The 16,325-nt window shown below is 41.7% G+C and overlaps 2 protein-coding genes across 2 annotated transcripts; both read left to right on the top strand.

Annotated features, from left to right (window-relative positions):
* Nucleotides 1–362: 362 nt before the first annotated feature.
* tbcc (tubulin folding cofactor C) lies at nucleotides 363–2,301 on the top strand. The gene is given in 2 exon segments (XM_064321054.1): nucleotides 363–1,597; nucleotides 1,600–2,301. Coding segments are annotated over 2 exon segments (960 nt in total). The 5' UTR covers nucleotides 363–801; the 3' UTR covers nucleotides 1,764–2,301.
* A 1,879-nt stretch (nucleotides 2,302–4,180) lies between these two features.
* Nucleotides 4,181–13,102, top strand: prph2a (peripherin 2a (retinal degeneration, slow)). Its single transcript, XM_064321050.1, has 3 exons — nucleotides 4,181–5,181; nucleotides 7,007–7,253; nucleotides 10,798–13,102. Exons 1-3 carry the CDS (start codon nucleotides 4,601–4,603, stop codon nucleotides 11,005–11,007), a joined length of 1,038 nt encoding a protein of 345 aa, XP_064177120.1. The 5' UTR covers nucleotides 4,181–4,600; the 3' UTR covers nucleotides 11,008–13,102.
* The last annotated feature ends 3,223 nt before the right edge of the window (nucleotides 13,103–16,325 follow it).

Raw genomic sequence — 16,325 nt, 5'->3', positions numbered from 1 at the left:
CAGCCAGTGAGAATCGTATTTCAGTGTATGTACCTGGTTACACAAATTAACTTTAAGCAAAGCAATTATACTTGACCCATAGTAACATATCTGCACTGGCAATGTTGTACTGTATCATGAGAAATGTGTTTTATAAAGAAAATAATGAAATGAACATTAAAGAAAGCACAAGCCTTGTTTACACTGTTTTATTTTGTGGTTCGGCCAATAGAAAAAGAAAAAAAACTGTTGTAGACCTGAGACTGAAAATGACAGTTTCCTCCGCCAGCACAGGTAGGCCTGTGCCTGATTCATCGTACCAGCTGTCAAACAGAGAATGTGATAAAAGTAAAGCTGATGGACAACACATGTTGTGAGCCAAGACTGCATAGGTAGCCCATGACGGTGACAGCATTCCTGGAATCAAGCATGCTAAATACATCAACGTTCTCCTCACACACACGTGCATGCTTCTTTCCTGCTTCTATTCTGTGATGGAGAACATTTGAACCAGGTGCCTCTTAGACTAGTGATCTGCGGTTGTTCCGTCTAAAATCTCTTTATGGTCCAAAGTGAAATTTCACAGACTATTTAGGACCGTTTGAACTCAGATGCTTTGGATTTACGTATCTACCAGCCGCAGACGTCATAATGCTGGTAAACAAATGTGCAACCAGTGGAGATACAGTATACTTAAACGTCAGAAAAGATATAACCAATCACACAACTTCTTAATGAGAGGCGACCGGAATGCATTAATGCGTGAAGCTGCTTCCTGATGTAAACACAGAAATATGATTATGGAGGCGCCGGTGGCATCTGATGGCGCGATGTGTCAGGGAATTACAGGTACCGGGCTGGCTCCGCGAAACGGTAAAAATTCCTGACAGGTTACTGAAAAGAGACCAGGACAGGCTGGAGGAAGCGGCGCGGCGCAAAGAGGCTAAAGAAAAGTTATCCGTTTCAGAAGAAAAAATAGATTACTTCTCTAACACGTTTAACACAGAGAAGACGGCAATATAGGAGCTGTTGTCGATCTGTCCTGAAGCCGATCGTGACCGGGTTTTAGAAGAGGCAACTCCAAGGATGCAACAGCTTCAGAAGTTTCTGAATGATAGCACAGTGTTTCTTACACAATATGAGCTAAGGCAAGCGCAAGCATCGTTACAGAAACTACAATGCTCCTTAGAAGAAGTTTATCCCCAGTAAAATATTTGCCTTTCGGTCGCGCAACATTGGAGCAAATAAAATAAAGTCACACAGCCTCGTGATGACCCCGCATCCACAAATTCAGGCTGCAGTGATGGTAGCTTGGCCTTGGACAGCGTTGTATGCGCAAATCAATGCGGTTTTTCCACCCACGCCCACTCGCAGGTTTTGACGAAGGGTGCGGACGAGATCCACCAGCGAGACGTACTCCTTTCGCACCTGACAAATTGTAAGGTGCGTTTGCTTGGGTCCCCGAGAACTTTGTACATAAATCATGTCCAAGATTCGGAAATACTCTGTGGCCCGGTTTCCAGCTCTGTCTTCGTGGACCAGTGCACTGGCTGCACCCTTGCTTTCCCATGGCAGCAGCTGAGAACCCACAAGACCACAGATACGGAGGTGTGCCTTCACGCCGACCCATCATCGAGGACTGTCGACTGTTTAACTTGTCCGGGTTGGACATCGAAAGAAACTATTGGAACCAGGTGGACGATTTCAACTGGCTCGCAGTGGGCACTCCGTCTCCGAACTGGACTGTCATTCCTGATTTAGCAAAGAAATGCACTTGTAAATGATAAACACGATAGACAGGAACGACTATAGTTACGATGTGACATTGTTTTTGTCGCATTCACGATCTGACTTACAGTACTGCACTACTCCAATCCGCTACCGGTATATTTGTAAAGCCTTGAGAGGGAAAAGCAATAGTCTTTGACACTGGATAAAGCGCTGAATATTTGGATCTCCAAAAATGCTAATATGAACTGACAACGGCCACATAAAATCAAAATCTAATACCAATTGTTAACATGTCGTCATATAACCTAAACAATTCAAAGGATCATAACTGGTATAAACTGGGATGCAAATATAGCAGAACATGTGTACCCTATATAAATTGGTTATTGCAATGTCAGCATTGCTGGTAGGCTAATGATTAACCAAGTTTGTGATTTTCATAAAGGAGCCTCTGTTTACTTTTGAAGTATAATTAAATGTGGTATCATTGCCTTGTGAAAATTTGCCATTACAATCCTCTACTGTGGGATAATAAAACATTGTGTGTGTATGTTGTTATGCATTAAACCAATTGCCAGAAAACTGAAAAAAGGCTGAGGCTTTTCTTACTCAAGACTGGTCTTTTAGAATAAAAAGGAAAAAGGCGTGCTTCTGTTACCACTAACATGGAGTACCGGGGTCATGAACTTTCACATGGAATATACATGGAACATACTATTCATGAGATCGCAAAACTTATTTGGTGAGTAAATATTTTCAAATATAAGACAAACTGGGAGTCAGCATTCTTTGGAAACGGTATTATTAAAAATGTTTTTTTGCTTGCTCCATCTGTAATTCATAATATGCATCCCATCACTGCAACATCCTTGTTAAATTCAGGAGAGTAAAGGCAAACAGTCCTTCTTCAAAGAATATGTTACTTACCAGACAATGTCCAACTTCTGTTTAATATGGAGCCAAGTTTTTCAGCTGCACAGTCTCTGTTTTGGCTATTGGCACATATAACACAAGCCACCATATGCAGAAGACTTTGAATGAAAAATTATGGAGGGTGTGCTTCTAAAATCCAAATACCTTAAATATAGCAAAAATAGCAGATTTCACTTTACCATTACCATACTTTTGGAGAACACAGAAGCATGGTATGAAACATGATGATAAAATGATATGGTGTACATATTAATGTTGCAGAAGTGTAATGTTCTGCAGAGCAAGAAAGGGCTATGTGTGAAAAGTGACTTCAGCAGTTTTACCTTAATTGGTCAGAAATAAGTTGCCTAACACTTGTCACAAAAGGGAAAAAACACACTAAACAAAGAGACAGGCCACATTTATATGCAAGCCCTTCCTTGGGTGGAATATACTGTATGGTTTGCTCCAAAGTCACCAGAAGTGGATTTGCTTGGCTGGTAGCACTGGTGCTTTCTCAGAACAGATCTGATTTGTCAGGTTTATTGCATATTGCAATGTAATTGCTTAACTCCCTTTGTAGAAAATTCATTATGCTACTGCCATATTTAATAGGTGGATATTTGCTATTTTCTTGTGTTTCATATATCTACTCAATGATTTCACAAGTTAGGAAAGACCGAAAACAAATATGTTTATTTGTTTCATGATTTCCATATTTTTTTTTCCTTTGTAGTGTATCTTTCTATATCCAAGGGCAAACTGACCTGGAACAACAACCCCAAAGGCCTCAGAAGCCACATGCTGCACACTTCTCTGTATGATGCCTTTAGATGGAGGAATAAATTTGGCAGGTGCAGATATTAGGAGTGCATCCGCTGTGACTCCCACCAAACAGATTGCACCATGAGGTCTTGTTTTTTATTCCCACGCTGGCCATTGCCCCGTCACCTGTTCTCTTTCAGAAATTGCATACAGTGTGCCAATCTTCTGTGCCCAAGGGGCACAGTCCAGCTTTACATACAACACCACTGAAAACGGCATCTGGTGGCACTCATTTTTTTCATGTGTCATCAACATGGAGCAGCATTACTGAATCGCGCTGCGACTAACTCTCACCACTGAAATCACAACCTTGTAACAACTAGCCCAGACAGACTGCACTGTACTGTGTTCACCCACATTACTGCCTCATCTATAGGTGTAACTGGGTCACTGGAAGGATAGCTTGTTAAATTTGTGATGAGAAGTTCAAATTGTTTTTCTCACCCAAAACCCCAAGTTGACTAAATGCATTCCTCCTGCTGATGGACTTCCCACTGTGGGTTTTTGTGCCCTGACCGGTCCAAGTTATAAGTTCACCTAGGTTCCTGTGGACCCGGGCCGCTCCTGGTGTCCCTGACCAGGTGAAGATAGAAACCAATTACAGGGTAAAGCAGGAGATTAGAGCTGTGGCTCATCTCCTGCCGGAGGATTTTCTGCAAATGGGATCAGAGCTGATTAGCAGGTTTAGGATGACGTACTGCAACTTTGGGCTTAATCACCTGGATCCTGGGCAATCCTTCTCTTTTCTCAGGGAAAGGGCCACCTGAATTTGTTGCGGGACCTGCAGATCCCATTTTTCAGGTGCTAATTTGGGTGAAAATATTATAGTTTTCGCTGAGGTCCGACCCCTGTCGCCCTCGCTAAAAGGATTTTCAGATATTTGGGGGGGTGGCCCAGGATGGGCACGAAGTAACCCATTGTGGAACCCCTTTCTAAGGAATGGATTATATATCTGCCTTGTGTCTTCCACACCTGAGTAGTCTAAGGTTGTGTGAATTTTAAAGCAGCGAAGAACTTTTGAAGAAAATTAATTTTAAGAAGGTTTATTTTTAAAAATAAAAAATAAAAAAAATAAAGAGACTGAGAGAAGAAGCCATTTCAAAGATTTTTTTGAATTTATTGTTGGCTGAGACGAGAGAAACAGTGAGTGACCATGGCGCTTCTGAAGGTGAAATTTGACTTGAAGAAGCGTGTGAAGTTAGCCCAGGGGCTATGGCTGATGTACTGGTTTGCCGTGATGGCTGGGGTGCTGGTTTTCAGCATGGGACTCTTCTTCAAGATTGAGCTTCGCAAGCGGAGTGAGATTATGGACAATAACGAGAGCCATTTTGTCCCAAACCTGCTAATTGCGATGGGGCTGCTGGCCTGTGGGCTCAATATCTTTGGTGGAAAGATCTGCTATGACTCCCTGGATCCCACTAAGTTTGCCAAGTGGAAATCAGTTGTGAAACCCTTCCTGATAACCTGCTTCATCTTCAATGTGCTCCTCTTCATCACGGCACTGCTCTGCTTCTCCCTTCGCCTGGCCCTCCAGTTCACTCTGGCTGAGGGGCTGAAGAACAGCATGAAGTTCTACAAGGACACGGACACACCTGGCCGCTGCTTCATGAAGAAGACCTTGGACATGATGCAAATGGAGTTTCGTTGCTGTGGGAATAACAACTACAGGGACTGGTTTGAGATCCAGTGGGTCAGCAACCGGTACTTGGACTTCAGTGCCAAGCAGGTCAAAGAGTGAGTGTTCTTTCCTTCTCCAACATCCTTCCTTCCATTTAAATCAGTAAAGAAATTTTTCTTTCTTGAAGTATGGATTTGCGTGCATGGCTGAAATAGCTTGAAGTCTCTGTGGAGTGATTATTGGAAGGGCAGGACAGTCAGATGGTGCTTATGATATTCTATTTTGTTGGATGGATGAATAATTGCTTGGGTTTTCCTAGGTGTTTTGCTGTGGAAGGGTCATATCTATTAAGGGTTTTACAAATTTCAAGGCAATGAAAAAGATTCCTTTTGTTGGGCAGTATAACAGGGTGCCATTCTGATTGAGATTCACAGCTTGCTAGTCTGAAAGTTCAAAGAGAGGTTTCATCACCAGAAACCTTACTTCTGTGAAGCAAAAAACTGTCAAAAAGATTAGCCCCACTAAAGGGGCTTGGAGGACAGCCATTGAAGATGTACAATAGCTTTTCTGAGAACAAGAGTATATCACATGTTCACTACTGGTGTGTATTTGTGTCAACATGCCACCATCAGGTGGCAGGATATCTGTAAACTGTGCTGAAACCAAAGAGGGGCAGCCACCCAGGATGTACTGTGTGAGATGTGAAATAACATAGACTTCACAAGAAAATGTTGACAATAGCCACTTACATAAAATATAACAGTTACATAAAAAGAGATGAAAAAGCAGTAGGTCTGTTTAAAGATAGTCTCCTGTCTAGAGATTGAAAAACAGTGAGTCTCTTGAAAGATAGTGTCCAGCCTTCATTGTTGATGTTCATCTGACACATGTTGTGCCATGGATATTTGAAGTGTTCTTTAATGTTCTTCAAATAGACACACTCTAACCTAATGAATGTCTTGAGAAGCACTTTTTCTACTGTGTCATGTGTTACATGCAGTTTGCATTCCAGGCTACATGGAGTGCAGTGCAGTAGATAGAGATATAATAGAATTTGTGAGCGCAAAATTTGGTTGTATGCAAATGAGAGAACCTGGTTGAAAGGGTGGGACTCGGCTGCCTTGGGGGAGTTTGGGGGACACAGTGTTGTGTAATGGAGAAGGGTGCTGCAGTGGGCCAGGGGTAGTCCAGTGGGCAGTGTAAGTGGTTTCAGGCTCATGAGCCTGTTTTTACTTAGACCATAATCCTCTTTGATCACTTTTTCACAACCTCTAAGGCTTACTGTCTCCTTCAATCATCACAAGACCCAAGCGAGCTGCTGTGAATAGACACTGTTAGCACCAGCAGTGGCCCCAGAGCAAGCTGCCTCAGTAAGAATATGCTGGGATCTTCTCACTTTGGTTCCCTGAAATCCTCATCCCTCCTGTGTTTTCTGAACTTGGTTTGCCAACATATTTGAATAAAAGTGTTGCTTCAGTGAAAGGTACAGTGCTGAATGGAAGGGATTCACTCTGTTAATATGTATCAATCTATGACAAACATAAAAGGGTCTCTAGGCCCCAACAGTTTGAACTGTAAACAAATTTGCCTTCACAGATAGACTGAATGTCCCAGAAAGTGTCTTGTCTCTCATTCATGTAGTAAAATATTGAACAATATATGAATTCTTGGAATCCTGTGTTGATATGGCTCTCTCAACTGGTTTTAGCCTAACTTTTCAAAGATACGCCAATAATTCTCATCCAGTTCTTTCGTGGTCTTGGTCCAGAACTTTGTGTTCCACTGCATTATTGTTCCATAGCTTCAATGTTACAACATGTGAGTGTTCTAACCTTTCAGTGATCTACTAGATCAGGGTCTTGGGTCAACATCTGTGCCACTCTGATGGACCAAATATCTCAACATGTTCCATGAATGGTTTGTCCATCTATCCATCCACAGCCGTATACATAGCAATGTGGATGGACAGTACCTGATGGATGGGGTTCCCTTTAGCTGCTGCAATCCCAGCTCTCCAAGACCCTGCATCCAGTACCAGATGACCAACAACTCCGCCCACTACAGCTACGACCACTATACAGAAGAACTCAACATCTGGAAACGGGGTTGCCGAGATGCCCTGGTCTCCTACTATGGGGGCTTGATGAACACCATTGGAGCACTGGTGCTGCTTGTCACTGTGCTGGAGGTGAGACACTGGCAGGGAGTAGTATAGCCAAGATAAGAAGTCGGTGTCCTCTTGAGTGGTCTTTCTATACCCTTGCAAACAGAAGGAAATCCTAAACCGCAAATAATCTTTTACAGCTATGCCTGTTGATACACATCAGGTCTCCTCACTAACAAGGCCACTAAAGTCAGTAATTGAGTGTAGCAATTCAAAGCCTTAGTTGCATCTACTGGAGACCCCTGAGGTTCATCCCTTCAGGTCAGCATGCAGAGATCACTGGCAAGATGGGTGCCCAGGTGAGATGAGCTCATACCAGAAATCATCTCATGCATTCTGAAGGGCTGCTTCCTGTCTATAATTTGTGCAACAGTGGTGGGAACTAGCTTTCTACCCAGAGTCATACCACAAAATGTATATTTAGGGGAAGACAGCTGCCATGATGCATGCAGATGACCTGTTCATGAAGAGCGGTCCATAATACTGTTTTTTGGAAGGTTTTCACTGTATGCGAGCTATGCTGTCTCTCAGGAAATCACACCCATTAGAGTGTGAGATTTATACTCTACAGTAGTAAACTTTGACATCCAGTTGGGTTCCTTTCATGGTTTCCCCTATGTGGGATCTCCTTATAACATTTCAGAAAAGGTTTGCTATCTGTGTAATAGCCAGTGTGTTTTATCCTGGCCTACATCCAGTTTAATGTAAAATAGGCACACCAATCTTTTCCATCAATTTTGGTCTCAATCTTCTGTTTTAATTGCTTTGGTGGTAAGGCAGTTATAATGCTCCACAAATACAATATTTGACTATTTGGCTGGTTTATAGAAAACCTTTGGTAGGTTTGAATATCCACAGTGCAGGCCTGGGGCCAAGAGGCGTGATAGGGATGTGATTGTTTGGTTAACAGCAGAATGCACTGAGTGAAAAAATCACTAAAAGGATTTCACATTGCTCAAAATCTTTATAAGAAGAAATCTGACAAGTTTCAAATGAAACTTTTTCAGAACACAGTGCGGGGATGACAATTTCATATGACAGCACAAGAAACAAGCAATAAGTCCAACTAACGTAGCACTGCTTTGACCAATTCCTCATGCTGCCAAATTCAAATTCAAAGATGAAAACTAGCTAAGCAGACTCGTTGTCATTGGTGTTCTGAAAAAGTAAATGTTTCTGTAAAAATACACTTATTTTGTATTTTCTGGTTTCAATAGGGAATAAACATATTTTAACATTGTGCGAGGTAAATCCTAAAATCCTTTACAGGGCATAGAAAAGTTAACAACCAATTTGTCTATATTAGGATGGATCATGTGTCTGCTGTGACACAATGTTAAAATGTTCAAAATTCAATAAATTTAATTTAAATGAATTTAATTTGCAAAAAAAAAAAAAAAAGAATCATTTCAATAGTTAACCAGTAACAATTGGCCCTAGTAACTGAACCCAAAAGTAGGGTGGTTTGATTGAAGTAGTTGCCTTAAGGTCAACGCAGAGCACTGGTGGGCCTGGGTTTGATCTCTGATCACTTCCTTACCTTCCCCTCCCCCACAGTGTCCACCCCCGATGCACCCAGGGCCAATTCGTGTAGTCTGGCATGAGCTGCAGCTTTGTGTCGTATCTTAATCCCATCTCAGGAAACATGGCAAGGCCTGGAAAGACAGCAGTGGAGTCTACATGCACTCCGGTGCCTGTGCACTGATGCAGATTCTGGCATCGCAAAGCGTTTACGCTCCCTTCTCCTTCAGTACTCTTAGTTTCCAGGGGATTTGTAGACTGTTTATCACAGTTCTCCATCTCCCTCTATGCAGAGGAACTTTCTGTGTTCACTTGACTCTCACAACTCTGTTCACAGTGGCATCTGTGACAGAGGAGGACTGGCACCATATTAAGTCTCAAAGATTTAAGGTTTGATAAAGGAGGTCTGTGCACATTAAGAAATGATAAGGATAATACCCTAATAATAAGGGATCACATTTATATTGCACTATTCATCTCAGGACCTCAAAGATCTTTACTGTGAATTGAAGAAAACTGCAACTAATTTCCTTGCTTCACACCTACACATAGTGAGCGGTTCAATGTTACCTTTAATGACAATACTGAGTCTTGACCTCAGTTTGAGTTGTCCATATCTAAAAATGCGAAAGCTAATTTATGTTATTTATGTATGCAAATTTGTTTAAATTGGCAATAATAGCAGGCTGCCTTTAGTGATTCAGAGTTCTCTGTCTGATAAACACAGCTGTCATGAATCTGAGTGTTTTATTCATGCTATAAAAGGAGAAAGTGATACATAAGTAAAAATTGTGTGTATCATAATTTTTTTAACTAACCTGAATTTGAGGTTTTAGCTAATCTGTATGGTAAATACAGCTCTGGTTGCTGCTAGGGTGAACCATGTATAATTTTCAGGTGACTGTATATGGTTACTAACTGCCACTTGAACTAGGTCTGTAGCTGTTATCAGGAACAAAACGCAACTAAAGAACGTGGTGAACCCAAAATAGCTGAGATTATGCAAGAATGTCGTTACACACCCATTGCCGTGATACCAAGTCAGATGGTCAGGGATTCTCTGAGGCGTTAAGCTTTTGAGAAGGATAAACAGTTAGCCTGGAAAAGTTTAGCATAGGTTAGGTCAGAGAGTAATGTTTAATGTGTGAACTGGACTTAATGTGTTCACTTAATGTGTTCATAAATAACTTACAAGATGAGTTGTACCTTGTCGGACCTGTGTTTTGTAGTTGTTCCAGTGACCTTTGGTATGCACTTATTGTACGTCGCTTTGGATTAAAGCGTCTGCCAAATAAATGTAATGTAATGTAATGAAAAAGAAGCCATGGCTTCTGCATCAACAACTAATTTTTTTACCAAGTTAAAGACAAGTCAGATAGATTGTAGTATATTGTTTAAGCACAAATACAATACATTGTCAACCATGACTTCTACAGTGCCCCCACTGTTGCCATGCAACTATGTTGTCATGTGTGATATGAATTCTGACCTTTCCCTTCTCAGTTTCTACCCGACCACTAACCTCACAGAGCAACCCAAACACCCGCCCCCAAAATCTTTGTGCAGTGCTCAGTTCTGCTATGGAAACACAATTTAACACAGCTAACACCAATGAATTGCTGCAGGCAATCTTGGATCTTTCATTTGGATGAAGTGTAACCTAGCTACAATGAAAGGGTAAGACTGCACAGGTTGATATAGTTTACAAGATAATCATATATTAGGCATGGCAGTGCAGAAAAAAAAGAAAATATGCTTCAGGCTCAACTAAGATAATACATGTGTGGCCAAACAAACAAGGTCAAACAATTAAAACAAGAAGTTGTTTCAGCTAAAGAATGAGTAAGCCACAAGTAACTCTCCTCTATGCAGTCTTTGAATAACAGTATCAGTTAAGCATACCGCGATCTCCATATTAACTATAAACAGGGCTGGCAGTACAAGGCAGGCTAGAAATATGACTCATTAGTATGACTATGATGGCCCATGCTCTGCTATTCTGTCAGTGTTGGACCCCAATAATGCTATTCACTCCTCTGGCCTCTAGGTGGGAGTTATGGTGGGGCTGCAGTATGTGAACACCTCACTGGCAACCCTGGTGAACCCCGAGGACCCAGAAAGTGAAAGTGAGGGCTGGCTTCTAGAGAAGAGTGTGAAGGAGACATTCACGACTATCATGGGGAAAATGAAGGCGATGGGTAAGAGCAATCAAATAGAGGAGGGCGGAGCGGAGCAGCCTGCTGCCACGGCAAGCTGAGCGGGGCCACACCCACAAGAACTGAGACCACTCCCTCCTGTGGGGGAGAGAGAGAGATGGGCAAAGAAGGAGTGAAAATAAGTATCCTCACAAAAAACACAGACACCCACCCACATACATACACACACACATACCACTCCAGTCACCAGAAAGAAAACAAACTATTATTCATATATGTATGTCTTTGTTACAAAAATATTTTGTCAGTTAAGAATTAATAAGGATTTTTGTGAATTAAGTTATGTCTTTGGCCACAAGTTAAATTCTGTATAAAATTATTTGTAAAATGTATCAATCTCCTCCCTACACACATACACTCACCTGCTTCTCCTTGACATTGACTTCCAATACGATGCACACATCATTTGTAATACAAGCCAAATCAATGTTGTATTACGTTTTGTGAAAACCATTCACTTTTCAACCCTCTTTCAACCCTCTAAATTATTTTACCCACACTGCTTCTTTTTTCTCTCTCATTGAATTAGGAGTCCATCTCTGGGCGGATATTTAACCCAATGGCTACACAATGGTTGGGTGGGGAGGGAGTAGTTACATCGAAATCTGAAATTGTGGTAAACATTGGCCAATATTCTGACACGACAGGAATGATTCACCTCTCCAGCTGAGGTATGATCCCACCTGATAAAATCCCCAAAAATCTCCAAATCTTCTACTGTATTTCTATGACGAAGGGCAGCCATTTCTATTGGCAGCTTTTACGCTATATGATATATTTTATATATGTTAGGCAACTGTCGGATCCATGTCTCAGCTCTCTGTCCCAGCCTTTCAAGGTCTGTTCTGTCACATGTACAAACAGAACACACTCTTCAAACAATCCCTGACATCTACTCATGTACACAGACGCATGCAACACATGTTCTTATATGCTATCTTTTAATTAACATACTCGACACTATTCAGTGCTGGTATGCAAACACACCCACTTCAGTGCAACCACCGGGTTAAATATCTCCAGGGTTTAACAAAAGCTAAAACATGACTTGTGCAAGTGGCAGGGTTAGATGTCAGGTTGCTGCTGTCCTATGTCTCTGGAAGGTTTGAAGTTCTACAGAAGGGCTGATAGAACACTGTTGTGACATCTTAAAGATTTAACTTGTAATTCTGTCTTGTTTTGTTTGTTCAGTTTGGGTCTTTGTAACATTGGCAGGTGAATTCTGTACACGGAATTTAAAAAACAATTTTTTTTTTTTTTTCCATTGAGTCAGCATTGAGTCAGCATGATCAATCACATTGTCATGGTCTGGGGGGTTGGAGTCGGACAGTAGATCTAGCCCCACAAGGCAAAGGTGCGCACAGGTTCGCTAAGTCCCTCTGGCCTTCCAGATCGAGAAGCGCTTACTGTCGGAGTCTGCAGCTTCTGCACTAACTCTGAGTGTGAAATCCTCTGAAACAGGGCTGTGGCATTCAGGCACAGAGGATGACAGGATGACAGGTCAAAGTGTGAGATGATGTACAGTGGCCCCTCAACCCCCAACCCCAGGCACCCTCCTCTCCCAGCCCTTCAGAACACCTAATGACCAAAACTCCCACAACCCCATACTTAGCATGAATGTTCATACATGGTTAAAGAAGGGCCCACAGAACCTGGGGCACAGTGACGTCTCAGGGCCAAGGAGAACACTGCGATTGGCAGTTAAAATTATTCTTCCTCTCCCTCACCTCTTCACTCTGCCCCTCTGAACCAGAGCAGAGTAACCTTGGGGGAGGAGGGGGGTCACCAAGGGGGCAAGAGGTGGGGCCACTAGGTTGAAGGTTCAAAGGCTCTGGAGTCACCTGCATAGCACATCTAAACCAGTACAGGTGGTGCTCCAGAAGCCAAGATCTGAGGTTATACTGGAATTGTACTAATCAAAAAAATGTAAATTTATGTATTTACAATCATTTCATTTCTTTGTAAATAGTTTAGTACTTACATAAATATATATTATATCATATTTTTTCTAAATGTCATTGTTAATCTTAAAAATGTAAAGAATTGTTATAATCCAAAGAACAACTCTCTTTTTTGTGCCTAGCATAGATGTGTGTGCAGAGTTAAATAAAGCTTTAGTTTGGATTTTCAACCTAGTTGGATGTAACACAATTCTTTCAGCAATTACCCCAATTCACTTTTCCGTGAGCACAAACAGCTACTTTTTACAACCAATACCACTGCAAAAAGAAAATAAAAAAATATAGTGTCTGATGGAAAAGAAAAAACTACAAGTTTACTACTAAGTTTAAAACTACATACTTTTATAATTGCTGAAACTGCAACTGAAAAGTGAATTCAGAAAGAGAAAAAGTTACTGAGTGAGAATGGAAGAATGAGATAAAACCTGGAATATAGGGGACAACGGGCTGTTAGGAGCTCCGCAGGAGGTCTCCTTTATCCAATAGGATCAGGACAAGAATTATGGGAGGATTGCACTCGCATGGGCCTAAGGGAGTGAGCCCACTGTAATTCTGCTGGATGAAAGCAGGTCTGACAGCTAGGACACACCGCTGACCCCACACTGGACAGTGACGAAACAAACACATTTGCATGCTGGTCTTTCACTGTAGCCTCTGTTGGACACCCGCATTACAAATGAAACACACACATTACATGTGAGGTCTTTCTCTCTCACAGTCTTATTGACATTCATGTGCTCTGACTAATTAGCTAGTTGCAAGTGTTTTTGCAATTAATAATTGAATGGTTAAAAAGCGTTTACACGGAACAAATGTGAACAAAGAGAAACATGTCATTACATGAATGCCACCGAAAGATTTTTACATCCATTCATGTTGGGAACTCAGTTAACAGACATGAACCCTTCTAAGGTTCAAGAGTTCCAAAAGAACAAGAACTGTTTTATGTGCTCACTAGTCTGATGATAGCCTAGAGGTACAATACATCTGTTTTGTTCTCTATGAAAATGAGCTACACAATTGAAATCTCTTTGGGTGTCCAGGCCTGTCTCTCTGGAAGTTTCCATAATACAGTGGTTAGATTTTTTGCATCTGTAACCACACATATAAAGTGTTACAATGTGTTTTTAGATTGTGTAATCCCTCCATTTTTTTGGCCATCTAATGGCCAGAGGCAGCTGCACCAGAAATTCCCTGAGTAGGTAAGGACGAGGCAAGAGTTGGGAAGAGGACAGCCTGAAAAGGACAGACAGGTAAAGATGGTGGAATGTTCTGGGAGATGGTGGGTGAAGAGGAGGGTGACTTCTTCATTTGGCCCAAGGCACACAAAGAGCAGCTGATGAGATAAGGGCTGTAAGCAGCTTTAATGATGAACAGATTAGTCTGTTGTCAGGTAATGTTCCAGGATAGTTCAACTGACGTAGAAAAGTGCCATCTAAGGGGAGGGGGGGTGGTGTGGGGGGGTGGCGAGGACGTGACGGGTCAGAGTTGACATGCTGTGGTGTCACGGAGCGGGGAGAGAGAACCGATGCATGACATGACATGCCCAGTCCTGCTCCACTGCTTCCATTAGAAACTCTACTCTGGATGGGAATTAACTGACCTCCCTGGTCAAAAATGGGTATGGGTCAAAGAAATAGTTATCCATAAAAATTTGTTTTGTTATTCATTTTAGGTGAAGAAATTATTTTTGTCCTCAAAATGACAGCTCTCTAAAGTATATTTATATTTCTGATGTGATTAGTCTTCACAGGGCTGCCATTTCTGTGATAATAAGTTAGTCAGAGGCTGTGTGTGCAACCATATCCATAATGATATAACTTGCAAAATTTGCTAATATGGTAAAGTGGCTAAGGAGTCATGTAAGTCACACATATGGAGAAAGAGGACTTTTTATAACAAATACTGTAGTACAACTGTGGATTGTGTATTTGCACATAATTTAGAAGGTTCACACTGACATGATGTGCGAATCACCATTATAGTTATAAAATGCAGCAACAGATTAATTAGGAAGCTGTAAACATGTTGTGGGCAATTGAAGATAACAGAAATAGACTTTAGATGGAAAGAAAAGGTTAGCAGAGGGATGCAAGTATTGTTCTTGAACTGATAACATGCTTTAGCTTAGCTGCCTTAGCTTGTTAAAAAGTTTGAAAATGAAAGTAATGAAAATTGAATAATATAAGAGGCTATATCATCATAGAAGCAGCTAAAACTGTACACAAAGCCTCTGAACGACTCACACAAGCAATAGTGTTTTTTTTATTATTTTGGGCATTTCAAAGGCTCCATTCCCCCCAAACCCCAAGCAGGACTGAAGGGGAAGGGATGCACAGTGGGTTGAGTGGGGGGGGGGGGGGGTCAGAAAGGGGGAAGGGGATGGAGGTGGATGTGCAGGCTAATTGATAAGATGACCTGTTTCAGGAGAGGGACTGCTGGAGGGGGTGGTGAGAGGGAACGGCTGAAGGTAATTGACAGATCAGGCACAGGTATTGTTAGCTCAGCTTTACTGAGGTGGGTGTCGGAGGCACAGGGTTGGCTGAGGTTGCTGTTTGTGTGTCCAGGAGGGACCTGAGAGATAGGGAAAGTGGGAACAACAGGTTGGAGGTCCTGGACAGGAGGGAGGGGTGCCAGTGTCACTTTTGAATAGAGTAACTATACAAAAAAATTGATTTGATTTGATTTGATAACTGGATCCTGCCAAACACCGTGTGGGGATTCAGATGTCTCACTCCTTGGGAGGTTGGAGTGGCTATGGCTAATTGACAGAGATAAATAGACTTGGTGTAGTTGAAAGGTTTGCCTCAGTCCAGTGGAATGAAGGTATTCAGAGAACCGAGAGATAGAACCATAAATCACACTGGGGTCTGGGATCTACTCATGCTGTATTCAATTACTCCAGCTGCTACAAAGCTGACTGAGCAAATATCAGTCCCGTATGTCCAGTTAAACGCTATAGGACAACTTCAGGAGACCTTTTAATGTGGAATACAGTTGAAATATATCAAAATCATAATTTGTCTCTTTTTAATACAATAGGATACACATAACCAAACACCGAGATTGAGATGAAAATGTACTCAATTGTCCCCAGAGGGAAATTCATCTCGAATGCACTGTTGCTGCCTAAATACAATACCCACCACAAGCATCTGATGCATCAGCAAACAAGCACTTGTGTCTGGGTCACTAACACACCGCTCTACAGCTACAAAGTGAAACCACATTAAAAACCACAGGAATAAAAAGTGATAGTTTAGGTCAGGGTTAGTTTAGGTCAGTGATGGTTCAGGTCATTGTTAGTTTAGGGTAATGATAGTTTAGGTCATTGTTGGTTTAGATCAGTGATAGGTCAGGGTTCTGCAATCCTTGTCCTGGACTACCAAAATGCTTAC

This window comes from Anguilla rostrata, chromosome 2, assembly GCF_018555375.3.
Source record: "Anguilla rostrata isolate EN2019 chromosome 2, ASM1855537v3, whole genome shotgun sequence".
Lineage (NCBI taxonomy): Eukaryota > Metazoa > Chordata > Actinopteri > Anguilliformes > Anguillidae > Anguilla > Anguilla rostrata.
Note: the sequence above shows the minus strand (reverse complement) of the source record. Positions and strands in the feature narration are given on the sequence as shown.

Coding starts and splice junctions, on each gene's coding strand:
- prph2a (XM_064321050.1), top strand. CDS start 4,601: ATGGCGCTTCTGAAGGTGAAATTTGACTTGAAGAAGCGTGTGAAGTTA. Junction 5,182..7,006: donor AGTGCCAAGCAGGTCAAAGA/GTGAGTGTTCTT, acceptor ATCCATCCACAG/CCGTATACATAGCAATGTGG. Junction 7,254..10,797: donor TGCTTGTCACTGTGCTGGAG/GTGAGACACTGG, acceptor TCTGGCCTCTAG/GTGGGAGTTATGGTGGGGCT.